The sequence below is a fragment of the Adiantum capillus-veneris genome, chromosome 2 (genome assembly GCF_014529385.1).
Source record: "Adiantum capillus-veneris isolate H3 chromosome 2, ASM1452938v2, whole genome shotgun sequence".
NCBI lineage: Eukaryota > Viridiplantae > Streptophyta > Polypodiopsida > Polypodiales > Pteridaceae > Adiantum > Adiantum capillus-veneris.
Genome location: NC_140932.1, coordinates 37760993 through 37778424, shown reverse-complemented (window position 1 = coordinate 37778424; position 17432 = coordinate 37760993). Strand labels below are relative to the sequence as shown.

Below are 17432 nucleotides of genomic sequence, written 5' to 3'. Positions count from 1 at the left end.
GAGGTCTTAAATGAAAAGAATTTTTTGCAAATCAAAATATTATATTATTTCACATCATAGGATCAAAATTATATGAATGTACTACTAATGCTTTGTTCTTTAAGGTTTTCAAAAGCAGTCTAAATAAACAAAGATAAAATAAATTTTTTAATGAAATGGAGTCCATGCTCTTAAATGAAATGATTTACAAACTAAAATAACAAAAAAAAAGTGAAAGAGGAGGAAAAAGACTTTGTGTGATCCAATTTTCAATGGTCCTCTTTAAAGAAAGAGGCACACGAATGTCAACACCTTTCACAAAAATCTAAAAAAAATATTAAAAAACTAGCAATTGTATAAGCGTCCTCCGTCCGATCCACTTACATCCACGGTCCATAATTTGCACCCAAAATCCACCCACCTCACGATGTTCTTCTGCAGACCAAAAACAGTAAGAAGTTAGAACATGATGCGGCCTAAAGCTCGTCGTCCTGCGGCTACGGCAGAGCAAGCAGCAGACCTTCCCCCTTCCCCTCTTCGAACTTCCCGACAAGCTGCACTTCTTTTTGCTGCCTTGCTTTTCCTCATATTTCAAGCTTCTTGGTTCGTTTACTTCTTCCAGTACCTCAGGTTGCCCGTTCCTCTCTCTGCTTCAGATGCTGGCAAAAGAGGGTTTTCTGAGCACCGTGCATACAGTCATGTTAAATTTCTCACAGCCCTTGGCCCCCATCCGGTGGGCTCTCAAGCTCTCGACAAAGCTCTTGAGGTATTGCACAACACACACACACACACACACACACAGAGAGAGAGAGAGAGAGAGAGAGAGAGAGAGAGAGAGAGAGAGAGAGAGAGACTATTTCTCCAGATTGAACAATGTTTTATTCTTTTCCAAACATTTACAGATGTGGGTGGGATGGCGCTTGAAATTATATTTCTCGAGATGAAAAAAACTTATAATTTTTTTGGAAACATGTACAGATGTAAAAAAGATGGGTGGGATGGAAAGGAAAGTATAATTCTGTTGGGAGCAAAACGTCCCAAGTCATTTGGAAAGTTAAGGCTTGGCACTTCTATATAAAACCTGTTTTTGATGTGAAAACCTGTTTTTTTGTATATTGTGGTGTGCACAAGAATAGGCCAAGATGAGTCTACCTTGGTTACTCCCTATATTGTCTTGTCTGCAACCGCAAGCAAACCTCCTCTCGGGACGGGGCGGCCAATGGATATCGGATCTATTGCAATAGATCTCCTCGTACTCAAGCTCCTAGAGTGAACCGCCCACTGTATGGGCAGGGGAACAACGTGCAGGCAATGGCATAGCGTGTCTAGCTAGCAAGAGGAAGAGAGATGGCTGAGAGAGAACACTGGAGAGAGAGATGGATGGTGATGGAAACACGACAGAAAGGGAGAGTGAGCAACACACACCAAAAACGCTAGAGACAGAGTGTGCCCAAAAACGTTGGAACTCTGCATTGAACAATATGCCAAAAATACAAGGGAGGGGGGGGGGGGGGGGTTTGCATATATAGGCATTCCCAAAATTGCCCTACCTGCCCAGAAACCCCAGGATCTTGATAAATGACCTAAAATGCTAATAAATATGTGAACTCACTAAAAGTGACCGGACACACATTTAGTAGCAGAGATGTAGAAGACTTGAGATTTTGACCCTAGGAAACCCTAGGAATGGGGGTCCCCCCTCATGCTAGCCTACCGGGTGGGCGACACCGTGGAGTGCATCGTCGAGAAAGGTATGTCTACCTTGGATACGGCCGAGCATAGTCACAAAACAACCCTCACTTCCTAACGTGCTCCTTGGAGATACTACCGGATAGGACCTTTTACTGATGGGAAGGGAGAGCCTTCCTTGACTTAATGAGAGTATGACCAAAATTAAGAGAGTGGAAACTGAGTGCAAAGTACATGAGAGTGCTAGAGAGAGAGAGAGAGAGAGAGAGAGAGAGAGAGAGAGAGAGAGAGAGAGAGAGGACACCAGATGGGGTCCCAAACCCTCCTCCAAGGGCCCCCCTCTCTAGTGCTAGAGAGGTATTTGTTATAGATTGCACAAAGTCTGGTACAATGCTTCTAGATGCTGTGGTACTTGACGACGACGATGAAGGCTGATGGCTGAAAATAGAAACACTAGGTTCTGATGCTATGGATTTGCTACTGCTGCGAGGCAAAGGCTGATCTGCTACCGCCAAGGCCTGCAAGGGTGGAGAATGCAAAAATGCTATCTACTTAGGGCTGAAAACATAAAACGCTGGCTGATTTGGGCTGAAAACTGAAAACGCTAGATGATCTGCGGCAACAAGAATGTTTGCGGCGAGGTTCTGCTACCGGATTGGTGCGGTGCGGCGAGGCGGAGGTTGATCTGGAAACGCTGGTCCTAAATGCTGAAAACGCTGGTCATCTTGGTGCAAAAACACTGGACTGCTTCTGAAGAAAACGTTGGAGATGCCTGAGCGTGCTGTCGATTTGCGGGTGCCTGGCCTCCTTGTCACACACACACACATACTCTGAGAAGTGAGAGAAGAGAGAGGGAAGTGAAGTGCGCGAGTGAGCGTGTGTGTGTGTGTGTGCAGCGATGGAGAAGAGAGGAGAAGAGGAGACCTTGTGTTTGCAGGGGCTAAAACTCACTCTCTACATGCGAGCCCCCTTATTCTATTATGTACATAATGAATAAGTATAGTGGGCGGGCACTTGGCCTAACCGGCCACAGGGACTTTATCCCAACAACCTCCCACGTAAAGGCCAATGTGGCCGTGAGAGAGAAGAGAAAACCATACAAAACTTGTACAAGGCCATCACAAGTATGACCTCAGCCAACGCCACTAGCTCACTGAATCTGTGTGCATCCAGCTCTAATTGTAGAGGAAGTATAGAGTAATCGACACCATACTTCTCACCAAAGCCGCACACATCCTGTAGGTATCTCACCATACGTTGCAAAGTACCCCTATGCTCAAGGCCAACGTCAGTCACTGCACGACTAATTGCTCCCACTGCAAATGCACCTACTGCAAATGCTATGTCGGGTCGCGAGATGAGTATCTCCTACATGAGAATCCCGAATGCTGATGCAATCCTAGCAATATCCGCCAATTTGACCATCTCAGTCAAATCTGGCTCAGAACTCCACTCATGGAAATCACCTTGACACCCGAACTCCGATCCCTGGAATCCATCCTTGTGTCCATCGCATGTCACATGCGCACCAAGAGCATCTATCTGTCCTGAACCCTGTGTGGTAAGAGCAATGCCTAGCTCTAACTCACATACATCAGCCTCTGGCCTAAGCATATCCATGAATGACTAAATCACAGCTGAATCCTCAGCACTCAAGCCATCCATATCTGTCATCGTATCCACAAATGACATGCCCTGCTGCACAATTGTCTGCACAACTGGCTCAACATGCTCCCAAGCTGGAGCATCATGCAACCTATCCGCAAAGGAGACATGCCTCATCTCTCTGCATGGCTGCGTACTCACGAAAACTGTCCCGTCTCGCACATGACGTACTCGCATCGCATGAATCGTGCCAACACTAGCACCTCTAGCTATGACTAGTTGTCCACTATGCAATCGGAAACTGTGCTCATCCAACACTACCTGGCATCCGTTGTTTCATAACTGACTCATAGAGATCAAGCTCTGTGTCAAACCTGGCTTATGGCGTACATCTCGCAACACATATGATGCACCACTCGGCAACGATAGTCTGACATCTCCTGCACCAACTATGTCATGCACTGAACCATCAGCTAGACACACATGTCCAAGCATACCACTAGCATATGTGCTAAACCACTCACGACTTGGCGTGACGTGAAACCTAGCACTCACATCTAGTATCCAATGCGAAGGTAATGTGTCGTCTAAAACCGACATAAGAAAGTCAAGAGTAAATATGGAAGCAAAGTCGACATCTCCGTCATGTGTAGCCACATACGCTACATCTGCTCCCACATCATCCAAAGTGATAGCATCTCTCTTGTGCTGTCTCCTGCGCTGTCTCATCCGCCGAAAACAACGCCTACGTACATGCCCTGTATGACCACAATGCCAACACACAACATCTCTATGTCTGCAAGATCGTCCTTTGACTGTAGGCATCTCTCTAGACTCATTTGTGCCAAAAGCACTGTACAATCTTTTGCCATAACTCTCTAGTTGTACATGCATCCAACCTAATGCGATAGACAGACTCACCAAGATGTAACATGATCGTCGAACGTGCAAGCTCATCCAAGTCCTCCCACTCATCGTCAGTCATTGACTTTGGCCTGGCATCCATGCCCTGTAGTGGCAACACTTGGCCCAACTGAGTCAATGCATCATGCATACCTGCTTTCCAATGTTCAAAGTTTGATTCATCAAACTTTGTATGGAAAAGCACAAACCCTGACAATGATGTACATGCCAAATCCATGGCGATAACCTGTGACAAGACCAAGCACAAATCGATCAACTGACAATAGCCAAAGCCTGGCTAACTCATACACCAATTACTGTCAAAATACAACATAAGCTGGCTAAGAGAAGTATCATAAAATATGGCGATCAATGTAACGAAACAAGTGAGCAAAACCGCTCAAATGATGCCAAAACACCCGCTCTAATCTAAGAGCACTATGTGGTAATCGATGAAACTATCATCAACAATCTCCCTCCTCAAGAGATTACCACATGTATGTCAAATGACATAATCCGGTGAGCAAACACTCTCACAATGCGATGCCAAAACACTATGGCAAAGCAACCACTGAGTGCCAAATGCAATCAAAACACGATCGCAAACCATGCGCATAAACAAATAAACTCGCAAGAAAAATCCGGCAGAGTTTCGGCAATATTTGGCGATCTAACCATAATAACCATACATGCCATAAATATGCTCCAAACCATGAGCAAATCATGCGCAAAATCCGCACTCAAGTATACATGAGCTGCCCTAAAGTCTCAACTCCTTAAACTTGGAAAACAATCCTGTAATCCGAAACACAAAGTGCATCAACCGCACTCTTTAAGCGAAGCATATACTAGCATAAACTTGGATGCAAATCAACCAAAATGTGACACAAATTGATGCTCAAAACAGCTGAAAATCAGCCCACATATGCCATTGCAAGGCGAAGAATACCATCCGCCGAAAAGCGCACATCATGTGCATCCACATGGCAATATAAACGAGCATCAAGCATGTACCAAATGTGTATCAAAGAGCATCCAAAGTAGTTGAAAATTCAGCTCACAATCATGCTATAAATGCTTGCAAATCTCTCTACAAATCCGTGCACCACACTTTCCGAAATCTGCTCAATCGCATAAATCAATGCACATAACCTGTGATGAAACCACTTTCGAACCTTAGAGTCCACAAGAATGCATACATCCACGAACTGTTCGCAATGTGTGCGCATAAATGTGCTGAAAATATCAACCCACACTTTCTTCACTGAGAGAAAAACATCAATGCGCAAAACAAGAGAATGACAAAAGCTCAATCCGAGCTCTCTGAATGTAGCAAATCACCACAATATGCATACATAATCTTCAACTTTTCGAATACCCTGCAATTTGTCAGCTCATATCTTCCAAACCGCTCAGAATTTGCAGAAACTTCCTTCTGCAAAGTTGTAGACCACGCAAAAACGGTTGGGCTTCGCGGGAATGGACCTGAAATGTGCTGTTTATACAAGTCAAAACAGATCTGTAAAAATCTGCACCTGTGTATCCTATACGTGCAGGTAGTCTGAGTGACGTATCTCAAAATTGGTGAAGATTTTGAGAAAACTTTCTTTTGCAAAGTTGAAGAGGACGAAAAACAGGTCAGGGGTAGTGGGAATCGGTTTGAATGAAAACGTTTTGGTAGGTCAAAACAGATCTGCAAAAACGTGTTGCAGTTTTTGCTGCTTCTCTGCCTGCTTCCCGGCTGAGCTCCAATGGTGCTCCCAATCCCTGAGCTCTGATACCAGTTGAAGTGCGTGAGTGAGAGCGTGTGTGTGTGCGCGCAGCGATGGAGAAGAGAGGAGAAGAGGAGACCTTGTGTTTGCAGGGGCTAAAACTCACTCTCTACATGTGAGCCCCCTTATTCTATTATGTACATAATGAATAAGTATAGTGGGCGGGCACCTGGCCTAACTGGCCACATGGGGCTTTACCCCAACAGGAAGCTCTTAGTTGGTCTCCCTCTCGGCATCGACATCTCTCCCAGTTGATTTCTCTCTCGGTATTAGCATCAGAGAGAGAGAAGAGGGGCTGATTTTGGCATACACACAGATTAGCCTGACGCTCTTCCCAAACGCACCCATACACTCTCTGCATCGCTTTTAGCATCGCCATTGCTTTCAACATTGACATCAACATCGGCGTTGCTTTCGGCAGCGACATTGACATTGGCTTTGGATGAGCAATTTTTGTCTTAATGTCACACATGAGTGCTCAGTGATGTATGCTTGGGTTGAGATAGATTTATACTCAGTCTACCGAATGCTTCCAACAACTCTTGGATATAACGCTCCTTAAAGAGAAAGATGCCCCCCTCTATCTGCCATATCTCCAATCCAAGAAAACAGTGAAGCAAGGAGATTTGTCATCTCAAACTCCTTAGCCAAGGTCTCCATAATACCGTGGATGTGCTCAACATGGGTTACATGTGATCACAAGATTGTCCACATAGAGGATAACAGAGTCACCAATTCTCCCTCAATGTAAATGTATAAATCTGGGCCTGTAGAAGAACGTCGAAAGAAGTGTCAAGGGAATATCTGTAAGGCCACTGGGAATTGGTACTTCTGATGCGTCACATCGGATGGGTGACATGGATCTTCTCTGAAGAAGTCTTCGACCATCCAGGAACGGACATCTCTGATGCGTCATAGGATAGGTGACATAGAGCATCGCGAAGGAGATTGTACTGTAAGTTCGGTAGGAAAGGACTAGGTGATGGGTATTCCTGACGCGTCACTACTCACAAGGTGGGTGACAGGGGCATCTGAAAGGGAATATTCCATAGGTGGGAGGAAATTCCTAATTGTGTTAGAATTGTGCACAACACTTGAATGAAGATGGGTTAAGAGGAAACGTTGAGGAAAAACAGATGCTTTTTGAGAAAGCAGGTTGCTTTTCCGCGAGGAAGTCTATGTCTGCATTGCATTTGTGCATGTTGTTGCATCCAGGGATGCCTGGGAAATGCAGTGTAAGCATTCATTTTCAGCTTATAAGGTTTTATTGAGTTTTCAGGCAGGTTCAAATCATTTTTAAAAGATTGGCTGGCCGCCCACTTAATAAGTGGGCAGCCATCTGCAAAAGTAGGGCAGCAAATCAGGGCGCCCTCTCTCCCTCCCTCTTTTGAGTAGAAAAAACAAGGCGATCTCTCTTGCTAGCCCCAGGCGCCCCAATTCTACCTTATTTTTGCCAGCCAGACCTCTACTATTCTTGCCGGGCTGCCAAGAGCTACAAAAGCAACCTAGTGCCCTCAGTTGTGGGTGTGAGGGACAGTTGCAGCGATCAAAAAAGGCCAGCGCTAGTATCCATGAGGGGCTATGTTGCTAAATTGGCTTTATCTAACAGAAAAATAATTCTAAATGGATTATTGGATTTATAAGTGAGAAGGGTTTTCTCACTTGGAACACCAAGAAAAATAATTCTAAATGAATTATTGGAATTTTAAGTGAGAGGGTTTTTCTCACTAGAAACATCCGAGTACAGAGTATTCTTAGTGCGTCATTCAAAGTAATGACGGGAGCACTGTGAACGGGAATATTTGTAAGGCCACCAAGAACGGGTACTTCTGATGCGTCACATCGGATGGGTGACAGGGAGCATCGGGAAGAAGTATCCGACCATCCGGGAACGGATATCTTTGATGCGTCATAGGATGGGTGACATAGAGCATCGTGAAGGGGATTGTATCGTAAGTTCGGTAGGAAAGGACTAGGTGATGGGTATTCCTGATGCGTCACAAGGTGGGTGACGGGTGCATCAGAAAGGGGATACCCATAGTCGAGAGGAACTCCGAATTGGAAAGAGGAATACGCGTAAAGACGCAAGCACAAGAATAAAGATGGGTTCTGAGAAGCTTTTCTTAAAAAGCGGAATATTTTAACGAGGTTTCCGGGAAGAGCAAACGCTTTCCCGCGAGGAATCTATATCTGCATTGCATTTGTGCATGAGGTTGCATCCAGGAACGCTTGGGAAGTGTTGTGGAAAAAGCATTGTTTTAAACTTATAAGGTTTTATTGAGTTTTTGGGCAGGTTTAGACCAATTTTAAAATATGTTGGCCGTCCACTTAATAAGTGGGCAGCCACTTAGAAAATAAAGCAGCAAAACCAGCCAGCGAATTCTCTCTCCCTATTTCGGGTAGACCAGGAAAAAAAAAAGATTTTTTTTTTTGAAAAAGAAGAAGGAAAAAAAAAAAACGGCCGCGATCTCTACGCGAGCAGCTATTCGTGCCGTGGCGAAGGAGCTATAAAAGCACCACATGCCCTCACTGAAAGGAGGTTACCAACGTCAGGAAGAGAAGACTCTGTCGCCAGATAACGCAAGAGATTGCGAGACTACGAAGCACGGAAGTTGCTTTTCCTGCGCAAGAGCGACAGGTATCTATTGTGGATTCACCATACGAATTGTTGTCGCGTGTTTGCGTGTGTGTTTGCAGATACTTCATCGCGAAGGAGAAGCGAGAAGGCTTCGGCCTACGCTTGGGAATTCCGGGACGGAATTCGGAAATTGTCTGCGGAGTCTCGACTCCGAGTACAGAGGGAAAAAGGATCGAGAGTTTGTCTCTCGGATTTCCCCTTACGGGAAGGAACGACCATCGAGTCAAAGATTTAGAACGGAGGGGTTTTCTCCGGTTCTTGTGCTTGTAAAAAGATTCTCCCTAATAAAGAATCCTCTTTAAGGGGGGGGGGGGGGGGGACCAGCCCATCTTCTGGTCCCAAGTACTGTGTCAATCTTCTCACTCTCTCTCTCTCTATTTATTTATCTCTATATCCTTTGGCTTCAATATCAAGTGATAAATTCTATTTATCCGAGTATATTTTATATTGTTATGCGCTCCCGTTTGTGACAGTGGTATCAGAGCATGGTCTCCTCTCTTTCTCTGTAAAGGAGGACGACTGTGGGAAGATACGGGAAGAAGCCATGACAAGCCAAGAGAGAAGTAAGCAGGCGGAACCCTAAGTCCTGCAAGGAAAAGCTCGCAGAGTTGGAATTTTTTTTTCTCTCTGCAAGAAGTCGACACAAGGCTTTGGATTCTTTGAGAAGGCGACAAGAGCATGATGCTCAAGAACCTAGAGAATCCAAGGAGCGGAATGCTCGAGATTCTTCAGAATCCAGAAAATATCCATGAACGTTAATCCAAAACTATAGCCATGAAATCCTGTCATTTCGGGAAGGATATGAAGAAGGTCTCTAGACCTAGGAACACTTCCAGTCAAGTTTGATACTTTTGACGGAAGGGAAGATGCCCCGAAAGCTACCGCTTTGATTCGACAAGTTTGAAGTTGCCTTTGCAAACGGCAATTTCTGAAAAAGCGTCGAAGATGAGGCATGTGATTAAACACCTCAAGGGAATTGCAAGTACTTGGTGGTATACCAAAGCTCTGCAAGTAACTTACAACAAGACTTGGATTCAATTCAAGGCTGAATTTTTCGACAAATTTTTTTCCTCTATACTTTGAGGAAGGCATCCAAGAAGATTGGGATGGTTTTGCCCAATAGGAACACGAGTGAGTCAAAGCAAGTAGTGGTTCACTCTTGCCAAGGGAGCTCCACTCTCGATCCTCTCTGAGGAAGGAAAGATGAAATTCAACGAAGGACTTTTGCCCGAATTTTGTAGACGCATTTGCAAGATGCTTTGCAGCAGATGGTGGAGTCAGCGATAAAAGCTGAAAGTGTACACCTTAGTGTACATAGACTTTAATCCCCGCAATGGGACGGGAACCATTGAACACAGAAACAATGAATTTTTGTTACCTCTCCTCGAAGGATACGTTGCTATCCGGAGAAAGTAAGGGAATTCAATCTAACTCCTAAGTTTTTGAATAGTAGACCTTCAAACTTAAAGTGGGAGGGCAGGTCTTTAATCAAAGTTAAATCTTTGAGACACTCATCAACTGTGTATTGCTTTTATGCACGAGATATGCACGTGTCTAACCAGGACAATCACTCTCGAGTGTTTATGAGAGCAGGATCAAGTTGAAACATTGTTTTCTGAGATGAATTGGTTTGCTTAACTAGCCGGAAGGTCAACTATTGATCTGGTATCCGGTAATTCTCGAACAGATTACCTGCTACTGTGGGTAGGAAATTATGATGGAACCATTCTGAGCTTTCAAGCAAAATGAAGCTTGAGTACTCTTTAAGCCCACACCCCCTACACGGTAAGGGAAGATATAGTAGTGCTTTTTGCACAAGTGAATGAACACTCTCTTTAGGAGGGAAGGAACAAGCGACGACTACAGCCTGTGCTCGAGGAATCCAAAGATTGAAATCCTAGTTTATTTGATGAGCGGGTTTTGCTCTAAGATCGAGCCAAGGGCTCGTCAGGTTGAGCGTCTTCGCTCTAAGGATCTTACGAAGGGAAGGTAATTTCCCAGGTTCACCGAAACCTTAACACAGCTTAAGAATTATGTACACTTTTGAGTACATGGATAACACACGAAGATGCAGACCTATGCCAAGGAACTGGACGAGAGTTTGTTATACTCTCTTGAGCGCCTTTTTGCGCGCAAGAGTATTCCAACACGAGAATCTCTATTTGAGATGTGTTTGGTAGAAGGAATTTGAGTTTCTCTACGGAGAAGAGGTTTTCCGATGGTCGTTGATCATTGAGTACGCTATGTGCTTTTACCATTACAGTAGCAACTTTTGGTTGCGGTATATGTTTCTCCATGAGCAGGTCAAGTAGCATTTACACGCTGCTGGAATAAATTTGAACTATTTTGTTCGTAAGAATATAATTCGCCAACCGTTTCAAAATGGTAAGAATTACATATGGGAGAATATCCCTGAGAATCAAAGAGGGTTCTCTCTATTGTGAACCGGGTTTGAACGTACGTTCAGAAAATGCTATGGCTAGAATCCTATCTGCCTGAGATTTTGCAAGGCGTCGTTGATGCTTGCAAGGAGGAAAAGATTGGAAGGAAGTGCGCCGTGCACAAGGAATCTTCGGATTGGAACCGTCCGCCTACGTTGAGTGACGATCCAAAACAAGAACCTTCTTTAAGGTGATCACACACTTTGTTTGTGAAGGAAGACATCGAGATTAATACTCTTATGATTTGGGCATTCCCTATGTGGGAGGACACAAGAGGTTTAATATCCTCAGGACTAATAGCGCAAGGTTATGCGCAAGGACATAGACCTAAATTTATTTTTAGGAGGATGATTCTTCTCGGGATTGAGAAGGTGGAATTGAGTTAACAGATTCTCGAAAAGACGCGAATGACGAGTTCTTACATGGCTCGTAAGTTTAATGAATGGTGAAGGATATCCTCGAGGTACTAGAGGAAGACATGAACTGGCAAGGTAAGTATTGAATTATTGAATTTTTGTTTAATTTAATTTCTAAGTTCTCTTTTGAGAAAGGACTGGCTCAACTCACCATTGAGCAAGATTTGAAATTTTCCGGTTTCTCCCCGGCAGTTCAGTTGGATCTCTACAGTTGAGGACAACTGTTTATAAGTGAGAGGGATGTTGCTAAATTGGCTTTATCTAACAGAAAAATAATTCTAAATGAATTATTGGATTTATAAGTGAGAAGGGTTTTCTCACTTGGAACACCAAGAAAAATAATTCTAAATGAATTATTGGAATTTTAAGTGAGAGGGTTTTTCTCACTAGAGACATTCGAGTACAGAGTATTCTTAGTGCGTCATTCAAAGTAATGACGGGAGCACTGTGAACGGGAATATCTGTAAGGCCACCAAGAACGGGTACTTTTGATGCGTCACATCGGATGGGTGACAGAGAGCATCGGGAAGAAGTATCCGACCATCCGGGAACGGACATCTCTGATGCGTCATAGGATGGGTGACAGAGAGCATCGTGAAGGGGATTGTACCGTAAGTTCGGTAGGAAAGGACTAGGTGATGGGTATTCATGATGCGTCACAAGGTGGGTGACGGGTGCATCAGAAAGGGGATATCCATAGTCGAGAGGAAATCCGAACTGGAAAGAGGAATACGCGTAAAGACGCAAGCACAAGAATAAAGATGGATTCTGAGAAGCTTTTCTTAAAAAGCGGAATATTTTAATGAGTTTTCCGGGAAGAGCAAACGCTTTCTCGCGAGGAATGTATATCTGCATTGCATTTGTGCATGTGGTTGCATCAAGGGATGCCTGGGAAGTGTTGTGGAAAAAGCATTGTTTTAAACTTATAAGGTTTTATTGAGTTTTTGGGCAGGTTCAGACCAATTTTAAAATATGCTGGCCGTCCACTTAATAAGTGGGTAGCCACTTAGAAAATAAAGCAGCAAAACCAGCCAGTGAATTCTCTCTCCCTATTTCGGGTAGAACAGAAAAAAAAAACGATTTTTTTTTTTGAAAAAGAAAAAGAAAAAGAAAAACGGCCGCGATCTCTACGCGAGCAGCTATTCGTGCCGTGGCGAAGGAGCTATAAAAGCACCACATGCCCTCACTGAAAGGAGGTTACCAACGTCAGCAAGAGAAGACTGCCGCCAGATAACGCAAGAGATCGCAAGACTATGAAGCACGGAAGTCGCTTTCCCCGCGCAAGAGCGACAGGTATCTATTGTGGATTCGCCATACGAATTGTTGTCGCGTGTTTGCGTGTGTATTTGCAGGTACTTCATCGCGAAGGAGAAGCGAGAAGGCTTCGGCCTACTCTTTGGAATTCCGAGACGGAATTCGGAAATTGTCTGCGGAGTCTCGACTCCGAGTACAGACGGAAAAAGGATTGAGAGTTTGTCTCTTGGATTTCCCCTTACGGGAAGGAACGACCATCGAGTCAAAGATTTAGAACGGAGGGGTTTTCTCCGGTTCTTGTGCTTGTAAAAAGATTCTCCCTAATAAAGAATCCTTTTAAGGGGGGGGACCAGCCCATCTTCTGGTCCCCAGTACTGGGTCGATCTTCTCACTCTCTCTCTCTCTCTATTTATTTATCTCTATATCCTTTGGCTTCAATATTAAGTGATAAATTCTATTTATCCGAGTATATTTTATATTGTTATGTGCTCCCGTTTGTGACAGGCTGCTGCAGATTATCAGCCGCGAAGATGACACTGCCGGTGCTCCCTATGGCTGTCCCAAGTGTACAAGACGTCACCAAGACCGAGTGGGCCAGTTCCATCGCGAAGAAGTGCCTTCGGAGAGCGTTTCCATCGCGACAAGCTGCTGTTTTTCTCTGTTTTCAGCCCATGAATGTCGTAGATGGGACTGATTTTTGAGTGGGAACCCGAGAATACACCTCTTTTGTGTGTAGGATTGGAAGAGATCTCTGATTGGAAGAGAGGATTCTCTGTGTAGAGATCTCTTCCAAGGAGTTGTTTTTCAAGAACCGAGTTGCGTTTCGAGTGTCGAGACTTCCAAGGTAACGTTTTTCATGTTATGATCTCTTAGTATTTGTTTGGAGGTGTACTTCCTCTTCACGAGGGTGTAGGAACAGAGGAAGGCATGAGCCTCTGCAGGAGAAAAGCGCTTTGAGGAACTAGAATCGGATCAGCCCAAGGGTTTCGCACCCTGAGTTTGGGAGTAGATCCATGGACTTGAGAGTGGTAAGACTCTCGAGTTGGGATCCGGAAGTTGAGATTCCCAAGAAAGGACTTTGCGTCCAGGAAAGCAGAGTTGTTCTGCAAGAAGAGGACTTTGGGAAAAGAGTTGTAGGGATGCCATGCCCTGAATCTGGAAGGTGAGATCCAGAGGCGAGAACCTTGGTTCTCGAGGATTCCATATAGGGAACGGAAGTTCCTTGGAATAGGGTTCTTCCCTAGGAATAGGAAGCTGAGGCTTTTAGGAACCACCGAGTTTTATTCTAGAACTGTCACGTGCGCACTTCACTTGCACCACGTAGACACGCTTCTGCCATAGTCTAGCATGGGTCTTAGCTTAGGACTGAGCCTGGCACCTTTGTGAGCCTCTAGCAGGACATGCATGTCCGGGTCAGTCACACTTGCATACCCTCTCTTGCACAAGAACATTCATTTCATCATGCTGGCATTTTACCGCGTGAACCACCTTTTATAAGTCATTTTATTAAAAGTGACTTCTAGAATTCTTTTTGTAAGTTTGTTGGAAAAGTAGGTAGGGCAAATTGCTAAAGATCTATAAAAGAAACCCATTGGGCACTCAGTAGAAGCAGAAGTAGCAGGGACTCAAGGAGGCAAGCACCCAGCAGACAAACAACACCTCAGCAGGAGCCCTAGCGTTTTCTCAAGAAGAAGAAGACCCAGTTTAGCCTGGCGTTTTCAGATTTTGTTCTCAGATTTCAGCAGACAGCCCAGCGTTTTCAGTTTTCAGCCTTGACGTTGTCGTCGTCGAGTCTCGACACCATCGTCGTCGTTGCCATCGTCATCGTCGTCCAAGTCCCTATCTTGATGTGTCACAAGGCGGGCACCACATGCCAATATAAAAGAATAGACTGAAAAACTTTAAGCACTTCAAATAACAACTGAACTGAAATGGAGAGAGAGACGACACGCGACACGGAGTGGCGGAATTCCACCCCAAAGAGTATTGGCCCCAAACCTTGGCGCCCCTTTCGGTATTTCTTTATATTGCATCAACACAGTACAAGCCGGTACTCCAGACTCTGCACATTCGTACTGAAGCATGCCAGAGAATGAGCCCTAGCCTCATATTTAAAGGCCCTTGGCCTGAAAAGCAGTTATAGTAAAAAGCCTTTAAAACTCAAAAGCTTCTGGTTCAAAAGCAAAGCCAAAAAGCTGCCAGCGTAAATCATGGAAATCCGTACAGCCTGCCACGTCGCAAAACACAGAAATCTGTCCGTAGGGTTAGGGTTAGGGTTTCTGCAGTTTTAGGGTTTCTGGCAGCTGAATTAGGGTTTGCAGGTTTTAGGGTTAGGGTTTCCAGAATTTGGGTTCAGCAGTTAGGGTTTCTGACAGAAATTAGGGTTTGCAGGTTTTAGGGTTAGGGTTTTCAGAATTAGGGTTTCAGCAGTTAGGGTTTTTGGCAGAAATTAGGGTTTGCAGGTTTTAGGGTTAGGGTTTTCAGAATTAGGGTTTGCAGGTTTTAGGGTTAGGGTTTCCAGAATTAGGGTTTCAGCAGTTAGGGTTTTTGGCAGAAATTAGGGTTAGGGTTTCTGCTCTCGGTCAACCACGTCATCACTCTGTGACACTTCTTTTGTTGCTTGTTCCTTTTAGGGTTTAGGCCCCTCGGCCGGTAGCTCCGTTCTTCAGTAGGTCGACACGTCAGCAGTTTGTTACATCTCCCCTTCTTGAAAGAGAGTAATCGTCCGCGATTACAGCATATCTGCAAAACAACTCAAGTTAGTTCAAGAATTTTCGAGGGTCATTCCGAGGGACAATCAGTTTGCTCTTTTTATTAAGGAGTTAGCTTCTTCTTTCTGCTCTTTTGATCAAGGAGTTAGCTGCTCCTATCGGCTGTTTTGATCAAGGAGTTAGCTTCTCCTTTCGTCCAGATCGGAACTCTTGATATTCCGGCGTAGTAAAATTAGCCATCACACCTAGACCGTACTGATCTTCCTCGAGTGTCTTGATGCACTAAAATTACATACCCAGGCAATCTCATCCAATTAGGAATATTCAGTGGTTGGCACATCACAATGCAACACAAATGCTCACATATGCATGTTACAAGACATAGAAACATAAAGCCGCCGATGAACACTTCCCCCTCAAATAACCATTTAGGTCCGGGCCATGAGCTGTTCAACGACTCCCTCATCACTCCTCCCGCAAATAACCTAAAAAGGTCCGGGCCATGAGATATAGAGGCCTTTTACAAGCAAACGCCCCCCCCAAGACCACAGCCTGCGTCGTTTGGAGGTGCTGAGAGTAACCACTGCTCAGACTTCTTAATACTCCTTCCGCATAACCATCCAGGTCCGGGCCATGAGTAACAACAACAATACTCCCCCCGTAAATAACCACAAGGGTCCGGGCCATGAGTAACAACAACACTTTTTCAATCATTCAATACTCCCCCCGCAAATAACCACAAGGGTCAGGGCCATGAGTATGAACAAGCATTCTCAAACATAATTTCTCACTACTCCACCCGAGAGTAAAATCACCAATCATTGAAACCAGTATTAAAACCAGAGTCAAACAATTCAAATCGGCACCAAGACACGTTCAAAACAGATACCATCCATTTCAAACAAATTCCAAACAGGATCACCAAACAAGCTCAAACAGAACTCAAACTTAAAAAGCAATCTCGACATGAGTCGAGCTCGAAAAGTCGACTGACTTTCCATCCCGAAACTTGCACCAAAAATTAGGGTTAGGTTTCTTTCATAAGGTTGTAGCCGAGCACGGCATGGTCCATCAGCTCTTGGACAGACAATGTTTCTTTGGCGGCGATGGTAGTCCCAAGATAGCAATCACACTGGATCTCCTGCTTGTGAAGAGACATCTACTGGGAGATATCGAGAAATTCCAAGCTATAATCTGCTAGGGTTTCTATGGCAAGCATTTCAGGATACCCCACTCTGCCAGAAGTTGCACTCCGAAGGAAGATGTCAGAAACCATATAATTTCGGGCAAAAATTTTCTTGAAAGCTTGCCAAGTACTTGGAGTATGCTGCTTGGTAGCTGTAGACATCAACATCTGCATGCGCGATGAAGTAAGGGTGGGAGTGGATAATAAGTCCGGGTTGGAGGGGGGTTGGAGGGCGAAGATACCTCGAATCAAATTCCAATAGCTCTGTCTCCTCTTTTGTAGGACCGGTATGCTTTCAGAAAAGCACACGCCTTATGCTCTGATACCACTGTCACAAGGCGGGCAACACGTGCCAATAGAAAAGAACAGACTGAACAACTTTAAGCACTTCAAATAACAATTGAACTGAAATGGAGAGAGAGACGACACGCGACACGGAGTGGTGGAATTCCACCCCAGAGAGTATTGGCCCCAAACCTTGGCGCCCCTTTCGGTATTTCTTTATATTGCATCAACACAGTACAAGCCGGTACTCCAGACTCTGCAGCTTCGTACTGAAGCATGCCAGAGAATGAGCCCTAGCCTCATATTTAAAGGCCCTTGGCCTGAAAAGTAGTTATAGTAAAAAGCCTTTAAAACTCAAAAGCTTCTGGTTCAAAAGCAAAGCCAAAAAGCTGCCAGCGTAAATCATGGAAATCCGTACAGCTTGCCACGTCGCAAAACACAGAAATCTGTCCTTAGGGTTAGGGTTAGGGTTTCTGCAGTTTTAGGGTTTCTGGCAGCAGAATTAGGGTTAGGGTTTCCAGAATTAGGGTTTCAGCAGTTAGGGTTTCCGGCA

At 44.7% G+C, this 17432-nt stretch overlaps 1 protein-coding gene across 2 annotated transcripts in view; it reads left to right on the top strand.

Moving 5' to 3' along the window:
• Positions 1–391: 391 nt before the first annotated feature.
• Positions 392–17432, top strand: part of LOC147462642 (Zn-dependent exopeptidases superfamily protein) — a 126679-nt gene continuing 109638 nt past the window's right edge. The window contains exon 1 of one of the 2 annotated variants that reach the window (XM_086484708.1): positions 392–745. In XM_086484708.1, the coding sequence (XP_086340834.1) occupies positions 446–745 (300 nt within the window). In that variant the 5' untranslated portion in view covers positions 392–445. The remainder of the gene's footprint in view (positions 746–17432) is intronic. The other variant, XM_086484716.1, reaches the window with a different exon arrangement.